General features: G+C 38.5%; 3 protein-coding genes across 6 annotated transcripts in view; 1 reads left to right on the forward strand and 2 right to left on the reverse strand.

Annotated features, from left to right (window-relative positions):
* Window positions 1-17,493, reverse strand: part of Ae2 (anion exchange protein Ae2) — a 276,285-nt gene that overhangs the window by 94,724 nt on the left and 164,068 nt on the right. For all 4 annotated transcript variants that reach the window (XM_074172605.1, XM_074172606.1, XM_074172608.1 and 1 more), the window contains one exon: window positions 2,970-3,205. In XM_074172605.1, coding sequence (XP_074028706.1) covers window positions 2,970-3,205 — 236 coding nt within the window. The remainder of the gene's footprint in view (window positions 1-2,969; window positions 3,206-17,493) is intronic.
* LOC141481258 (RNA-binding protein squid-like) lies at window positions 8,960-9,556 on the forward strand. Its single transcript, XM_074172612.1, has one exon. The coding sequence runs from the start codon at window positions 8,975-8,977 to the stop codon at window positions 9,539-9,541; it is 567 nt and encodes a 188-aa protein (XP_074028713.1). The 5' UTR covers window positions 8,960-8,974; the 3' UTR covers window positions 9,542-9,556.
* On the reverse strand, window positions 13,631-14,848 carry LOC111503360 (RNA-binding protein squid). Its single transcript, XM_023157651.2, has one exon. It carries the CDS (start codon window positions 14,682-14,684, stop codon window positions 13,731-13,733), a length of 954 nt encoding a protein of 317 aa, XP_023013419.2. The 5' UTR covers window positions 14,685-14,848; the 3' UTR covers window positions 13,631-13,730.

Below are 17,493 nucleotides of genomic sequence, written 5' to 3' on the forward strand. Positions count from 1 at the left end.
TCGATGTTAGACTGATATAAATTGAATAGACCCAAAATAAAAAACTCGGATGGACATTGAGTTTTCACCTTCAGCTGAGTTTGGTAGATTTGATGAATGTGCTCACTACCATATCTGCCTCCAAAGCTGATACAACTGCTTCATAATCCTTCTGCGTATTCACAGGGATATTTTGTTGAATTTCGGAGGCTTTTCCTCATAATGTCAGTATCAGAAATGTTGCTTTCTCCACATTTTTCCACCCATTAGTTTCCGCAGCGGCCTCAAATTGTCTGTGATAAAATGACCATGAATGTTCGCCATCAAAGGTTAGAGTTTCAATAAAACTCATGCTAGATGAGAGAAATGTTGATTCCGGTTTGCATTTTTCTACAGCGATCCTCATCGGCTCTGGTGATTCTTTCCGAAATTACCGAAAAACCTCTTCAAATTTCCTTGCAACTCCTTCAAGCTCCTTTTCAAACTTTTTTTAACCGCCTCAAGCTTTCACGGATTACTTTCACAATTTCGTCCATTGTTTCCTACAACACTTTTTACGATTCTTCCTTTGTGTTTTCGACCACTTTTTAAAATGTTTCCCCTTTATTCATTTCAGACGATTCAAATTTTTCAAATGAATGAATGTACATTTACCTGTCTATTTCTAGCTTTTCTTCAAGTATTTTTTCCTTTTTTGGTTTTGGAGGATCACTTCTCTCTCTTTCTCTGATTTCTTCAGAAGCATTTTTTCTTTTTGTTTTTTCCTGAATATTTATCAATAAGTTTCTGACTTTTTCTTGTTTTTTCTTTAAATTTAGTAGTAGGTTAGGTTAGGTCCAAATTGAGTGGGTCTATTCAACCCTCCACCGCAAAACGCAAGCGTTTATTGTGGCTCACACCTATTCACACTCGACTAAATAAACTCAGCTTCTTAACGAAGCCGATTAGTTCGTATGGTGAGTGGTCTTTCAGGTCAGATGGTAAGAGTACGGCTCTCGGGGAATCAGGTCCCCAGCGGGACAGGCACAAAGTATGTGCTCTGCCGTTTCATCATTTTCTGAACAGAGGCGACACACACTGTCCTCCGACAGTCCGAGTCTCTGCATATGATGATTAAAATGACAGTGACCTGTAAGAAGGCCTATTAGACAACGTAGTTCATCCCTACTGTAGTCCAACAACAGTTTGGTATCAAGCTTCTAAGGGTGAATAAACGCCTTGTAATGAGCCAATCCTGCCAGAAGTCCATAAATCTTGCCATCCAAGTGTTCAATGTTTGTTTGGCGAAGTCTAAAGCGATGCCAATGACAGGTTCTGGTCCGATGAAGCTGCTTGCAGCACCCTCCTTTGCAAGGGAATCAGCAGCTTCATTGCCTTCCAGGTCAGTATGGCCAGGAATTCAGACCAGAGAGAATCTGTTGAGTCTTTCTACCATTTTAGACGTTGCTCGGTAGAAGCCAAGAGCTTCCAACGGCGCTTGACTGACCGGGAACATTTTTATTGACTTGTGTATGACGTTGGATTCTTCCAATCTCTCCGCACATAATTTAATAGCGTAAATTTCCGCTTGAAATATAGTCGTATAGGTTCCTAGGCAGGTTGATATCTCTGTCATGGTCTGCGACTGAAAACACCTGAAGAAGAACCGGAAGGTCTTTTTGATTCATCTGTGGACCAACAACTATCTGCTCTTAATATTTCCTTCTCCCGGAGGATCCAGTCCTTTCTACTTGGGAACAGTACTTTATAAGGCAGTTCGTAGTTGACAGTTGGAGGCATAAAGTCAGAGGTCATTTCCAGAATGCTGTGATTTCCAGTGTCAACCAAGAGTCTGTTGCACTCTGGATTAAGTTTATTGGTGCAATTCGCAATGTGCACTTGTCTATATGTAGTCCATCTCTTCAGAAAACTGTGGAGAGGAGGTAGATTTAGAAGGATATCCACGGCCGCTGACGGTGTAGTACTGATGGCACCACTAATGGTCAGACGAGCCTGTTTATTTAGTAGTTAGTCAGGATCCTCCTTTCGGCATAATCGTTGTTTCTCTATCTTATTTTATCTTCCTGTCTTCAGTCAATTATTCCACTTCCGACACCAAATGTAACGTCTTTCTTGGTAGGTAGGTTCGACAATAATTGATAATACTGTACAAATAACCTGAACTTTATTTCACTGCTACACTGACAATACAATACTAATTAAACAGACTAATAATGCTCAAATATCATTCGCCTTATTAGCTCAATTTGCCGTGCACTTTCCGAACTAGACCGCCTCTTTTACGCCGTGGTAATGCTTATTGGACCTAATGGAACTCTTAGCAAGCTGGTGGAACAACTCTCGAAAATACATTCTAGAAATTTTGAGAGGAGACACAAGTGGGGCTTAGCGAGACCTTGACTAAATCGCACACGGAGAACAGCAGCGTCAGTTGGAGTTTTTTTAGGAGATAATGTGCAACGATAGCAACACATTTTAGCTACTTGGTGAAGTTTTGTGTCAGTTGTGTAAATAAACCGAGTGATTATCAGGGCCGTAATTTATTTGATGATTATCATGTTACCGAAATACTCAGATATATAGAAAAAAACTTTAATTCAATGGTATTATATGTACACTACCGATTGAACATTGCTACAAAATACAGATACGTATTTAAAATTAAAGATATCCCTAGTCTGACGATATCCAGATCATATTTTTATTGTGTGATGTAAGTTTCACTGGCAAAATATAATTAGATTTTCAAAGAAAAAATATACAGCAAAATTAAAATTTCACAGTTTCATCACCTGTATATTAATTGAAACAGTAGAAGAAAGAGTAGATTTTTTGGTAGCCGAAAATGGTAAAATTTTTCACAATTCAACTTACTACTTATTTTATACCGTTTAAGAGGTTAGGTTTAGGTTCAAAGTAGCCATGCATGGCTTCGAATTTGAATAACCCTGCATATAAAGTAATCGTATCTCAGTGAGTGTTGTACAAACCTGTATGCTATCGCAGGCAGATCCCGTTCTTCCATATCCAAAATCACCAGACCTTCCTCCAAGCATCTCCGTAAATTGAGCAAAGAATGAAAACTAAGGGATGCGACGTGGGGTTTACCCCAACGATCCACTCCTTCTTCGACGTCTTCTTCGTACTTGATCCATCGAGCAGTTTCTTTCCATTCGCGTTCATCACGATTCTCGGTGGTGCAAATTTCAGCGAGTTCCACAAAAATCTACGACAATGAAAATGAATTTGAAAATATATACTATCCAATACATTAAATTATATAGTACCAGTGACCCATCCTGACATCATTGCAGAGCATACTTATATGCCTATACCAACTAACGCAATTTCAACCTTTTTTCATCACACGTGTCGCAACGGTTTGTCAGGCTGCCTTATTTCATTTTGTCGCGCAATTGTTTTAATTTTGCGATAACATCTGAGTTATTGATATTGAAGATATTGAAATGTATGGTGTGACTGACAATTATAATGTGCATGATATGATTACAGTAACTAACGTATTCAATTTGATAAGGATTGATATCATATCCGCTAGCAATAGCTTTCTACAGTAACCACATTTTAGTGATCAATTTTTACCTTTAAATTGAATATAATAAGCTATCCTTAAAAGATAAATATATAGCATCGCCAGCTTTTCTATAGATCCTTGAAATAAAAACAATTTGTAGTGAATTTTTTGGTTACAAATCAAAGCAGAAAAGGTGAGGTGCCAAGTAGATCTTCGGTATCGTTACCTCTATGAATTCTAGTATAGAAAAAAATCGTGAATACCGTAGTGTTTCCATAAATTAAACTCATATGAGTAAGATGATTGATAATTGACTGACACTTGGACCCGAAGAAAATTGTAATAATAATATCTAGCACCGTGTTAGGAATCACACGTTAAAAGGTAAGACCTCGTTAGCCCTCAGCTCGCACAAGTTCTCAACTTTTGAGAGTTGTCGTTCGTATGGGGGCGACAGCTGATTAACGGAAAAACAGATTTTAAACAGATTTAAACAGTAGTAGACTAAACGTCAAGCATAATAACCTGCAGACCAAGGCCAACAAACCCGCAAAATTGCTTTCACACACAAAATTATAGGTGCCTGTAAGTAATCACGTGTTATTTGGTCTGAACATTTTTTGTCAATTTTTATTCACACTGAAACATTCAAGGACATTTATTCTTATGTGATTTAGGTGAGTGGTGGAAATTTCACTATTTTTAATATTCTCAGAACTATCGGAGAGAGGGAGTTCAGAAGAGTAACTGAATTCAATCAGTGTAATTATGATTTTATTGGATGAAAGCCGGATGAATTGTGTAAATCCCAAGATCGGAAATGTAAGATAATAGAAATTCAATTGCCCTTTTAATCGACGTCCAAAAAGTAAGTTATCAATTCGCCGTAGCAAATTTTCTGAAAATCATAGAGACGATGTTTTACACTGTGCACGTAAAGGTTAGAGTTTTTTTGTGAAACTTGTCACATTCATGAAAAATCCTCATATATCGTGTTTAATTTTTATTTATCTTGTTTTCGAAAATATATTCATTATACAAGGCGAAATACATTGAAGTAATGTACATTATTACTTCTATTTGTATGTTGTTATACTTTCTCTGCATATTTTTCTGGAGAGAGAGGCTAAATGGACTGTATATAGACTTGTGCACATTGCCAATTGCACAAATCAATTTAATGTAGAGTGCAACAGACTCTTGGTTGACACTGGAAGTCACACCATTCCGGAAATGACCTCTGACTTTATGCCTCCAACTGTCAACTACGAACTGCCTTATAGAGTACTGTTCTCGAGTAGAAAGGACTGGATCCTCCGGGAGAAGGAAATATTAAGAACAGATAGTTGTTGGTTCACAGATGGATCAAAAACACCTTCCGGTTCTGGTGCAGGTGTTTTCAGTCGCATACTCAGGACAGAGATATCAACCTACCTAGGAACCTGTGCGATTGTATTTCTAGCCCATAAAAATAATCTCGGAAAGTCAAGTGGCGTTGAAAGTTTTTGACTCCTACCGAGCAATGTACAAATTGGTAGCAAATTGCCAAAAATGACTCTCTTCGATAGGAAGACGTAACAGATTATCTCTGGCTAATTCCATACTGGCTAGCCATACTGGCCTGGAAGGTAATGAGGCTGGTGAAGGAAGGAAGGTGCTTCATCGGACCAGAATCTGTCATTGGCATCGCTTTAGGTTTTGCCAAACGAAGATTGAACACCTGGATGGCAAGAAGACTCATGGACTTCTAGCAGAATCTTCCAGGATTGGCTCACTCCAAGGTGTTTATTCACCCTTCGAAGCTTGACACCAAACAGTTGTTGGACTACAGTAGGGATGAACTACGATGACTAACAAGCCTTCTTACAGGTCACTGTCATTTGAATCATCATATGCAGAGACTCGGTCTTTCGAAAGACAGTGTATTTCGGCTCTGTTTGGAAAATGTTGAAACAGCAGAGCACATACTTTGTGCCTGCCCCGCTGGGGACCCAATCAGGTTTTTATTAGATTTCGACAGAGCCGTACTCTTACCATCTGACCTGAAAAACCACTCACCTCACAAACTAATCGGCTTCGTTAAGAAGCTGGGTTTATTTGGTCGAGATGTGATCCACAATAAACCATTCGTGCAATGGATATTTCATTCTCAACAATTCATAATTTTTAGGTACGAATAAAATATGGAAGATTATAATGAACTATCATTCAGGTCATTTTGAATAACGTTTATCCAATAGGAGGAATAGCTACCTATAAATGTAATTGTGTAAAAGTAAGAGCTCCACAGGGGTTGATACAAACGAAGAACGGATCTACGCACTAAGAACGTGCGTGAACCTCATAGTGAGGGCAGAACCCCAAAGAATAAACAGGGGGCTAATATCGCAGTGCCACAAATGTCAACTATTCGGACATGCACAGAGATGCTGCCACTCAACGGTACGCTGTGTAAAATGTGGTGAAAATCACGAGAGCAGAGACTGCAAAAACCAGCAAAATGCGCAAACTGTTAAGAAACGCATCTAGCCAGTTACAGAGGAAGTAAAATGTTCCCGAAGCCGAGGCCAACAGCATGGAACAGGCCCAGAGAAGCCGACAGACAGAGGCCGAAACAACAACAGCCATCTGCCAAAAAGGCGATCCCACAAAAAAGGAAAGCAGACAGCGGCAACGAACTGATCAAAGTTCTGAGTAACCTCACGACGGAGCAGCAAAAGATCGCGCAAGCGGTCTTAGCTGCACTAATCCATAGAAAGGTGAAACGAGCTACTGGAGCTGCTATCGCGTCTAGACATAGACGTCATGGCACTGCAGGAGACAAGGTTAAGGAGTGAAAAGAGCTACCGAATCCCAGGATACAACGTATATAGGACAGACAGGCCAGGCGGCGCTACTTGTGAAAACAGACCTAGCGCAGAACGAAGTTAGAAAATCAGACATTCAACTCGGAGAAGCAGTAGCGGTCAGAGTCAAACTGAGACGCTACGGGCAGCTAAGAATATCGTCGGTATACCTGCCTTCGCAAGGTATAAGACTAGAAAGAACCGACATGGCAGAAATGTTCCCAGATCACCACCCAACAGTTGCCATCGGCGACTTCAACGCAAAGTCGCGCGACTGTAACTGCAGGTATGGAAACAGGAGAGGCAGAGAAATGGGCAGAATCCTAGAAGAATTCGAGGACATCACGGTAGTAGCACCGAACACCTCAACATACCGGACATTCTCGACATCGCACTGGTGCAGAACATCGAAACTACGAAGATGGAAGTACTAGACGAAGGTTCGTCAGACCACAACCCCATTCTATTTTCAATAGGAAGAAGTGAAGTGTAAACAGACAACCCAACAAAGCGAGTCATCGACTGAATGAGATTCCAGCGCGCCATACACGATGCGATGGGTGAGATACCACGCATCGAAAGAAAAACGCATCTGGAGAACGCCACACACCAGCTGCAGCAGGCGATCATCCAAACGATGGAAAGAAGCGCACGGGAAGTCCCAGCCCCACGCTTCAACTTCCAAGAACAGCTCCCACCAGAAACGATGGAACTGATCAGGACAAGAAGACGCTTGAAAAGACGATACCAAAGGACTCGCGCGCCTATGGACAAAAGGTGCATGCAAAGAGCCAACAGGATACTGAAAGAAGAATTGAAAGCTATTCGAGAGAGACAATGGACTACCCGTCTAGAAGAACTGAACACTGGAGATCAGGTGGAAAGAACGGTACGAAGACTAAAACAACGAACGGACAACGCGCAACCCCGACATCTCCCGAGGAAGTGAAAGACATCCTAAGACGTATATCCACTCGGAAAGCACCAGACCCGGACAACATAACAAACCGGGCACTGAAAGTACTACCGCGCAAGGGTACAGCATCCCGAAGCCCAAGAAGAACCACCTGTTCCCAGACAATCACAGGCCAATTAGCTTACTTCCTTCCATAAGCAAAGTGGCGGAGCGTGTCATCTTGAAGAGACTCGAAGACCAAACCAGAGAGCTAGGAATCCTCCCGGGTGAGATCAGAACATTCGACAGAGCTACAAGTCCTGAGGGTAGTAGACTTCGCGAACGAAGGCTTCAACCTCGGCAGAAAAGGACACAACACCGGAGGTATCTTTTTAGACGTCTCCAAGGCGCTCGACAGAGTTTGGCATGACGGACTACTGGCCAAGATGAGCGATTTCGGATATTCAAAACCAATGGTAAGATTAAGTCAGTCTTTTCCAGCTGACAGGCGATGCCGTTGCAGAGTAGGAGACGAACTATCAACAATTCGACTACTGGAAGCAGAGGTCCCGCAAGGAGCACAGCGGACGTGCCCAAGCCAGAGAACAACTTCAACAAGTTGGCGCTCTACGCGGACGACACGGCCCTGCTGGCGAGATCAACGAGCCAAGCGCATGTCACGAGGTACTTGCAGCAACAGGCAGACATATTAGAGGAGTGGGCCAACCTGTGGAAGATCAGTATAAACCCTGATAAGAGTCAGGCGATACTGTTCACTCGCAGGTTTGTACAACCGGAAGGCAACGTCACCTTCAACGGACAAGAGATTCCGTGGACCAAGAAAGCGACATACCTGGGGGTCACTTTAGACAGGAGATTAACATTTCAGTCTCATGTACGGCAGATAATCGGAATGACCAGACACGCCAGACAACGACTGGCACCAATCATAGGACGCAGAAGAAACATGGGGTTGAAAGTGAAGTTGCTGATGATTAAGACCTATAATAATGTGTGCCTGCACTGCCTGGGACCAGTGCGCACAGACATATAGGAAGAAGATACAGTCGTTCATGAACGCGAGCGGAAGGGCCGCCGTGAACGTACCGTACTACATCCCAACAGATTTATATACAGAGACTTAGACCTGGACACGCAATATGTGGACGTGTATATGAGAGAACACGCAGAAAGCGTGTTCGATAGAATCAGATCGCACAACAACCCAGCGCTACGCAATCTACACGATGCGTTGAATATGGAAGACCCCAGATTCCGAGAAAGGGACAAACACCCAAGGCCGACAAAGCAGAATCTACGACCGCCCCCACGAGTCGCCGTCAGGCGACTCCGGTAAGCATATTAATCAGACTTTCTTTCAGCAAGTTCACCGCAGAACATCTCGACCGCGATTCAGTTATCCTTAGATTCAATGAGGAACCCTCGACGCTAATAACAATAGCCGCCGGTTAGTAGGGTTGATACATTTCAAGTCTATTAGCTTTCTTGTGCAGTTTAATTTCTGAATACGATTTCCGTTGACCGATTCATTCGTATACACAATGGAATCCATACAAGACATACCCTCAGGTCAAGAACAAAATAAAAAATTTGTAGTTTCACATATGAATACTACTGAAACGAATATTCCCGTTTCTTATGGTAATGCACAAGACATGCCCCCAGTTGAAGAACAAAATCAACAAATTGTAGTCACAGATGAATGGCACTGAATCGAATATTCCTACTTCTAATGACACTGGTAATGCAAATGATAAAAAACTATTCGTTGGCGTTGGAGGTATGCATTTTCAAATCGGAGATGAGGAGCTGAGACAACATTTCGAACAATATGGCGATATCGAACAGATAAAAATCAAATTGGACCCTATTACTGGACGGTCGAGAGGTATTGGATTCATCGTTTTTAAATCGGCAGAAGCGTTGAGCAAAATCGAAGCGGCAGGCGCCCACGTAATCAACGGAAAAAAGGTTGACGCACAAAAAGCCAAAAGCAGAAAAGGTAAAATATTCGTGGGGGGTTTAAGTGCAGATCTCACAGACCATGATATCAAGTCACATTTCGCACAATTTGGAACTATAGTGGAAGTACAAATGCCTTTCGACAAAATGAAAAATAGGAGAAAGGGGTTTTGTTTCATAACATTCGAATCTGACAAGGTTGTTAAGGATTTGCTACAAACTCCGAAACAAAAAATCAAATGGAAAGAAGTCGATATTCGGAAGGCTCCATTGCAATCTGAACAAACGAGTTTTATTTCATAACGTTCGAATCTGACAAAGTCTTTGAGGTTTTGAGGGAAAGAAGTCGACTTTAGGAAAGCTTCTTTGCAATCTGAACAAACGCATAGATCAACAATGAGGGGCCGCGGTTTTCTTGGAGATATAGGCAATATGAGAGGAGGTGGAGGAACTTATGGAGCGCCAGGTTTCTATCAAGGTTATGGACCGCAGGTTTTAAGCTATAACACTATACATGGAATCAACAATGGTAGTATATTTGTACAAGCTATGAGGGGACGCGGTACCCTTAGTAGTCGAGGACCCATGCGAGGTGGAAAACGTAACTATGGGGGTTTGAATCATACATGCGAGCCACATAACTTGAATTATGCCAATGAGCAAGGATTTATCTATGGGGGAAGATTTGAGACAGAACCCGCTCAAACGAAGAAGGGTACTCTTGATAGTCGAGGTGTTTTTCGACGCGGAAGGTATGGCGAACGGTACCAACCGTACTAGAGGAGATATATCAAGAGACTCTTATGTAATATATCACCATGAATTTGTACATATATTATCATAAATAAATGTGTTTTGCATACTATAATTTATTTCGTTATCTTTTAGTTGGTATTTCAAGTAACTGTGACAGATTCAAAAAATAAACAATTTGGTATTAGTATAGTAAAGACTCACAACGGTTTAGTTGCCGAAGTTTAACTTACATAGGCACAGGTTTCCCTGAATTGAGTGAAGATTAGCATGTTGGTGATTTTAGATATTTCGTAGAACCAGAGTTTCCGTAACAAATAATACCCAAAGGCTTAGATTAATTTATAGCAAGGACAAAAAACGGCGAGAAGTTTGTATTTTCAGTACTCACTTGAAGATTATTTTCATTGAAGCTTCAGAACTTCAGAAGCTTCTAGAGACTAGGGAAAAGATGTAGTAGATATCAAATTCATATGCAGGTTGTTTTAATATTGAAACAAACCAGAAAAAAAGCGTTCATAGAATTATACTTTTTTAGTTTGTGTATTAAATTTCGTTTTGGAAATTGAAACAAATATGTATTGAACACGTTCAAATTTTTTGTAAATATTTTGAGTATTTGTCACTGGCGAATACAGCCGGTGATGTTACAGCGACTCTCCTTTTATTATTCAAGTATGGAATTGAAATTTTCACCGTTTTCCTCCATCATCTAAGAATTTGAAAGAGATTGGAAATCCTATTTTTCCTTAGAATCGTGAAAAGGCACTGGAATAACTGATAAATCTTTAGGTAGGTGTTTTTTATCATTTCGAGAAAATTTCAAACAATTTTTTAGAAAGACTTTTTGTTTAAAGTGTGAATCGCTCCGTTTGATTAATAGTTCTTTGAATAAGTCCAGACAGTTGTCACTCAAAAAAAAACATCTTAAATAATAGTTTATAGAGGAATAGCTTATTCACTGGGTTTGTTATCCATTCCAATCAAATGAATTTTGTTAGATAGAATTCAATTTGTCCTAATCAAAATGTTTGTGTAAGCGTGATACCCACACATTTCCTCTTCAACCGAGCCAACAAGCCCATATTAGAATAATAGACACTATGGGATGTCAGAAAATTCAGGGTTTGACTATTTGATTTCTATCGGAAATCTGTTTAAAAAAAATCTGTTTAAAATCTGTTTTCCGTTAACCAGCTGTCGCACCCCTACGAATGACAACCCTCAAAAGTCGAAACTTGTGCGAGCTAAGTATTAACGAGGTCTTACCTTTCAACGTGTGATTCCTAACAAATGTATCTAATTCTTGAAGAAAGTATGATGAAGCCGATAAATAAAAAAAATAAGGATATCTTTTCAAAAGAATAAGTTTATTTGGTCTGAACTGGACTGATTCTGCAGTTATGTCAGCTTATGTCACAAAATGAGTTCTTTATGTCCTTCTCGATCAAATGGAATGAAAAATGTTTGAACAAATAACTTTGAAAACAATGTTTTTTTGCTTAATTTTTTATTTTGTTGTAATTTCTTTTCAGGGTTTTTTTGCTTAATATAATTGTTATGTTCAGCTAGTCTTTTTAATTTTAATTTTCATTTGTTATTTCAGAGATTTCAAATCATATCATATTAGACAATGAAAGTCCGAACTAATGAAACTGTCCGATTCTATTATTTCCAGTGTCGTTGGTTTCTCACAGTACTCCATTCCATGGCATATATCTAGATAACTTAAATCTAAGGGAATGAGGTCTGGACAGTTCACGACATCATCGCTAATTTTAATTCTGTTTCTTCAACTTTTTTAAGAAACGTTTCTTTCGGCCACCTTCTCGATAATTAAATGTCAGTCATGTTGAGAAATATCATAACATTCGAAATTTTCAAAGAAACCTGACATAAGTCAGGCAAATGTTATATAATCATGAATGGACTGCCCCGTTATTAGATGAAAATTGATAATACTATTCCTGACAATAATTACACAAACATGTTTGTGAAAATTGTGTAAGTTGCTTTCAGCCAGTAGATTGTAGAAGACAGTCCGATTCACTGATCCAAAGAAGAGAGAGTTTTCAAAGAGAACTTTCGAAAATACGACGTTATATATAAATCGATATATTTCTGGACGGTCTACTGTGAGAAACCAACGATACTGAAAAAAAATTGAATCAGGAAGGAAATTTTTTGCTATCCCAACTTTCATACTTTCTTCAAGAATTTTATGCATTTCCGATAGAAATCGAAAAGTTAGACCTTGAATTTTCTGAAAGCTCATTGTGTCTACTAATCTGAAATGTATATAGTATGAAGAAAATAACTTTTGTCTGATTTCTACTAAGTTTTTTATTTCTCACGGCCGGTTTCAGTTTATTAAACCATTCTCAAGTAACTAATACATTTTGTCAAATATACCATTATATAGTTAGGTACCCGAAATAACAAATGTTACCTGAATTATCCATACCAATACTACAACTATTCATCTTCTATAATATATCAAGGTTACCAACTATTAATCCCCAAAAAACCAAAAACTAGTCAAAATTCACAAATTCAAAAGGGGAGAGCTGCATAGTTCTAGTTGATCCTTGAGGGTTTTGAAATTAGGGTGTTTATACAATTTATTGATTTCCAATGCTCCCAACAAATTCATCTCCCTTCCTTTATTGCACTTATGGAGAATTTTCACGTTTTCTTCATTTGTTATGTGATTTGTTTCTTGTAGATGTCCATATATAGCTGATTTTTCTATCTAATAATACATGCTCCCGGTATCTTATGTTGAAATTTCTGCCTGTCTGGCCCGTATAAGCTGCTGAACAGTTATCACATTCTAATCTATATATGCCAGATTTTTTCTGAAATGGCCTTGTTGGTTCGGATGGCACTGACAAAGACATTTTGATTGAGAGAAGTTAAATTTTATTTAACAATATTTATTTGGATGAATAAAAAAATTCCCAGTTAATGAATAATTTCTCTAAACTATTATATGAGTGCATGTTGAGTGACAGCTGTCTGAACTTGTTCAATGAACTTATCAAACGGAGCGATTCACACTTTAAATAAAATGATTTGACTCCAAAAAAATGTTCAAATTTTTTTCGATATGAACAAAAAGCCTTCCTGATGAATAATCAGTCGTTTCACTACTTTTTAACAATTCATTTAAAAACTATGCATGTTTCACTGACTCTTATTCTCAGGAAAAAAGGCTTCCAGTGACAAATTTTAGAAATATTTGCAAACATTTGAACGTGTTCCAGAAATACTTGTTTCAATTTCCGACACAACTTTTCTTCTAGTTTGTTTCAATATTATAGCACAATCTATTTTCTATAAGCTTCTGAAGTTATAAACAGAAATGAAAATCATCTTCAAGTAAGGGTTGAAAATACAAACTTCACGCCGGCTTTTGTCCTCTTTCAAAAATGTTATTCATTTTAAGCCTGTGAGTATCATTGTTTACGAAAATTCTAGTTCTACGAAATATCTAGAATTACCAACATGTTGGTCTTTACCCAATTCGAGTAAATCTGTATCTATTTAAGGTGAACTTTGGTGACCTAAATCGATGTGAGTTTCAACTATACTAATATAGTTTTTTTTTAATTCGTCAATAAGAAAAGAAATCAATAGTACATTACAAATAAAATTCATTAATGATTTTATATACATACAAATTCATAATTAGTAAACATTGTGATACATTTCATAAGTGTCTCTTCATATATCTTTTCTAATACGGTTGGTACAGTTGGTACGGTCGGTACGGTCGGCCATTACCTCGACCATCAAAGGTATGGCGTCCTCTCATAGCATGTCCACATCTAGCATTGTCAACTCCTCGTATACTGTTATAGCTGAAACGCTGTGGTCCATAACTTCGATTGAAACCCGGCCCTCCATAATTTTCTTTCCCTCCTCTCATATTGCCTATATGTCCGCAGCATTTCATTGTTGAACTACTCGTTTGTTCAGATTGCAATGGAGCCTTCCGAATGTCGACTTCTTTCCATTTGATTTTTTGTTTCGGAGTTTGTAGCAAATCCTTAACAACCTTGTCAGATTCGAATGTTATGAAACAAAACCCCTTTCTCCTATTTTTCATTTTGTCGAAAAGCATTTGTACTTCCACTATAGTTCCAAATTGTGCAAAATGTGACTTGATATCATCGTCTGTGAGATCTGCACTTAAACCCCCCACGAATATTTTACCTTTTCTGCTTTTGGCTTTTTGTGCGTCAACCTTTTTTCCGTTGATTACGTGGGCGCCTGCCGCTTCGATTTTGCTCACCGCTTCTGCTGATTTGAAAGCGATGAATCCGAAACCTCTCGACCGTCCAGTAATAGGGTCCATATTGATTTTTATCTCTTTGATATCGCCATATTGTTCAAAATGTTGTCTCAGGTCCTCATACCCGGTTTGAAAATGCATACCTCCAACGAAAAGTGTTTTATCATCTGCATTACCAGTGTCAATAGAAGCGGGAATATTAGATTCAGTGCCGTTCATCTGTGACTCTACAGTTTGTTGATTTTGACCTTCAACTGAGAGTATGTCTTGTGCATTGCCATCTGTATTACCAGTGTCATTGGAAGCGGAAACATTCGATTCACTACCATTCATCTGTGAATCTATAAGTTGTTGATTTTGTTCTTCAACTAAGGGTACGTCTTGTTTGGATTCCATTGCGTATACTTATAACCGAAATTACATTCAGAACTTAAACTTGCACTGTGTCAACAACCGTAGAGTTCTTATTTTTCAATATTCGAATTTCAAAGCGAGTGGATGTGTATAGATTTTGCTCCCTGGTTTTACCCTTGAAATGACTGGGTCTTCAGTTCACCGATATACCTTATCATCATTAAAAACGAACCAATCGTTTTTGCCTGAAGAAAAACGCATCAAGCACATTCCACCGATAAGCAATTGAAATAGGTGATTGTCACTGTAAATCACACATCCGATATCTACGAATTATGACCTCTGAATTACATGAAACTATATTGAGAAAAACCGTAATAAGAACAAAGAAGAGATGAAACAGAAAATCAGATCTGAAAATAAAAAATTGATTGCGAAATTATGACAACAATCAGCTAATATCGCTAACTTGGAAAAAAATATTGATATTTTAGAAAACAAAAAGTGCCACTTGGAGAAATTTATCAAAAAAAATTTGATATTTAGTCTTGAAATTATTCAATCGGACTTGTTGCTAACGCAAACGATTGAGGAGTCCAATGAGTTACTGGGGATTCACATATTAGAGTCGGATATTAGTAATATTTATCAATTAAAAAAATGAGACACTAACTCATCCAATAAAAAATTAATTCACCAGACTTTCAACAAAAGATCTAGTTCTCTAAAATTCCTACAAACTCAAAGAAAAACAAATATTGTTGAAACATCGGAACAAGGCAATAGCACAGCAGTTTAATGATAAAATAAGAGGAAATACTCTGCAAGTAAGTGGAGAAACATACACGGTCGACCAACTGAAAGTAATAAATGACGATACGCCAGAGACAAGAAGTATATCAACTTGTGCTACCGATTCTCCCACATATCATCCCCATCTGCTGGATGAGGCCAGAGCATTAGATAATTGTTTTGAAACAGCGCTTACCAAACTCAAATCACTTGAGGAAAAAGTGATACCTTGATACCAAAAAGACACAAAAAATGAGGAACATGTAAAGCATTCCGTATCCAATCCAGTGTCCAGCTATAAAAGTTGACAACTCTACAAGATATCAGCGAAGGTTTCAAAAATTCTTGTTCTGATCGTTGTTTTTATACCGTATATAATCATATTTTCAATTATATATGTTTATAATGTCTAAATCATTAAAAATTGCTCACTTAAATATAAGACCTCTTATCCCAAAATTTGATGTTTTTGAGGCTCATCTATAATCACATATTTATTCTGTATTAGGGCTGACATCAACAGTGAATGATGAATCATTAGAGAAAGATAGGTAGACATTAGATAGATAATGAAAGATAGACGTTCGGGAGGAGGGAGTGGTATTTGTTTCTCCATTAGCAAAACCCTCAAATATAGCATAATCATTACGCTACATTCAGTAACCGAACAATTGTGGATTGAACTGCACATAAATACTCAAGTGTTAGTGATTATGTTTGTGTACAGACCACTAAATACTCCTGATGAGTTCATCACCGACCTAGAACATAAGTTTTCCTCATTCATCTCAAAATATGATGAACTTATCTGTTTGGGTGAGTTTATTATTGATATGCTATCAGTCAACAATCCATCTTCTAAAGAAACTCAATTGTATGCTTGACGCCTGCTCGTCATCTTGATTTCTTTCAGGCTGGAGCCTTGCTCCCTTACCCTTTGGGCTGGTTGCTTGAAGCCTGCTGACTTCCACAAATCATTGAGCCACCTACCCGTACTATACTCTCCATTCGATTCTTATTGATTTAACTATCAGAAGCAACGTTGAAAACTTTGTGGAATGCGCTGCTGTTGAACTCATATATGCTGAGTTAGTTATGTCGGCTGGAATAATTTAAAGTTATTAGGGAAATTTCTCTCAAGGGAATTTCCACTTAGATATCCGACACGTTCCACTCCCTTTCTAGGCATATTTCTAGATAACAGAAATCTAAAGAAATGAGGTCTTGACAGTTCACGACAACATCGCGAACTTTTATTGTTTCTTCAGCTTTTGTAAGATATGCTTTTTTCTTCCACCTTCTCGAAAATTAAATATCAGTCATGTTGAGAATTTTCATAACATTCCAAATTCTCAAAGTTATTTTTTATAACTGAGACCATCTAAATTTCTGTCAAATGTTAACTAAGTTCTATTCTCTGATTCAAACCAGCGACTCACACATCGGTCGATTGAGAGAGTGAACACCCACGTGCTTTGTTCATTCTGTCAATCGACCGAAGTGTAAGTCGGTGGTTCAAGCCGCAGGCTGAACGATCGATTTTCATTTGCTATCATTCAAGGAATCACATGTTGAAAGGTAATAACTCATTAGTCTTTAGCTCGCACAAGTTTCGACTTCTGAGGGTTGTCGTTCGTAAGGGCGCGACAGCTGGTTAAGGGAAAACATATTTTGAACAGATTTCAAGAACAGGACGTGTGAAGCACAAGAAGTAAACAAATCGTTCAGTTCAAACCTGTCATAAAAGGTGCAAAATCCTCACTAATATATAAATTGAATTACAAATAATATATTTCTAGAGGGCCAACTGTGAGAAACCAACCATAGTGAAAAAAAAATTGAGCTAGGGAGGGAATTTTTTACTCTATCGACTTTTACACACCGGTGGGTAAGAGGACAAATTGTGTATGTCCAAAGAGGTACTTTTGAGTAAAATCGATTCAAAAGTTGAGCTCACTGTGGCGAGCCTGCATAGTTTGTTTTCAGTAGGGCAATAGTAATTCATTTCGTCTAACAACTTTTCTCTCGTTAGTATTCAGTTTTTTCTTTGCCTTACTGG

The sequence above is a fragment of the Leptinotarsa decemlineata genome, unplaced genomic scaffold (genome assembly GCF_025532065.1).
Source record: "Leptinotarsa decemlineata unplaced genomic scaffold, Ldec_3_MD MMD2_tig00000133_RagTag_RagTag, whole genome shotgun sequence".
Lineage (NCBI taxonomy): Eukaryota > Metazoa > Arthropoda > Insecta > Coleoptera > Chrysomelidae > Leptinotarsa > Leptinotarsa decemlineata.

What these genes read in the sequence shown, in the direction of transcription:
- LOC141481258 (XM_074172612.1), top strand. Translation starts at nt 8,975, where the DNA reads ATGAATGGCACTGAATCGAATATTCCTACTTCTAATGACACTGGTAAT.
- LOC111503360 (XM_023157651.2), bottom strand. Translation starts at nt 14,684, where the DNA reads ATGGAATCCAAACAAGACGTACCCTTAGTTGAAGAACAAAATCAACAA.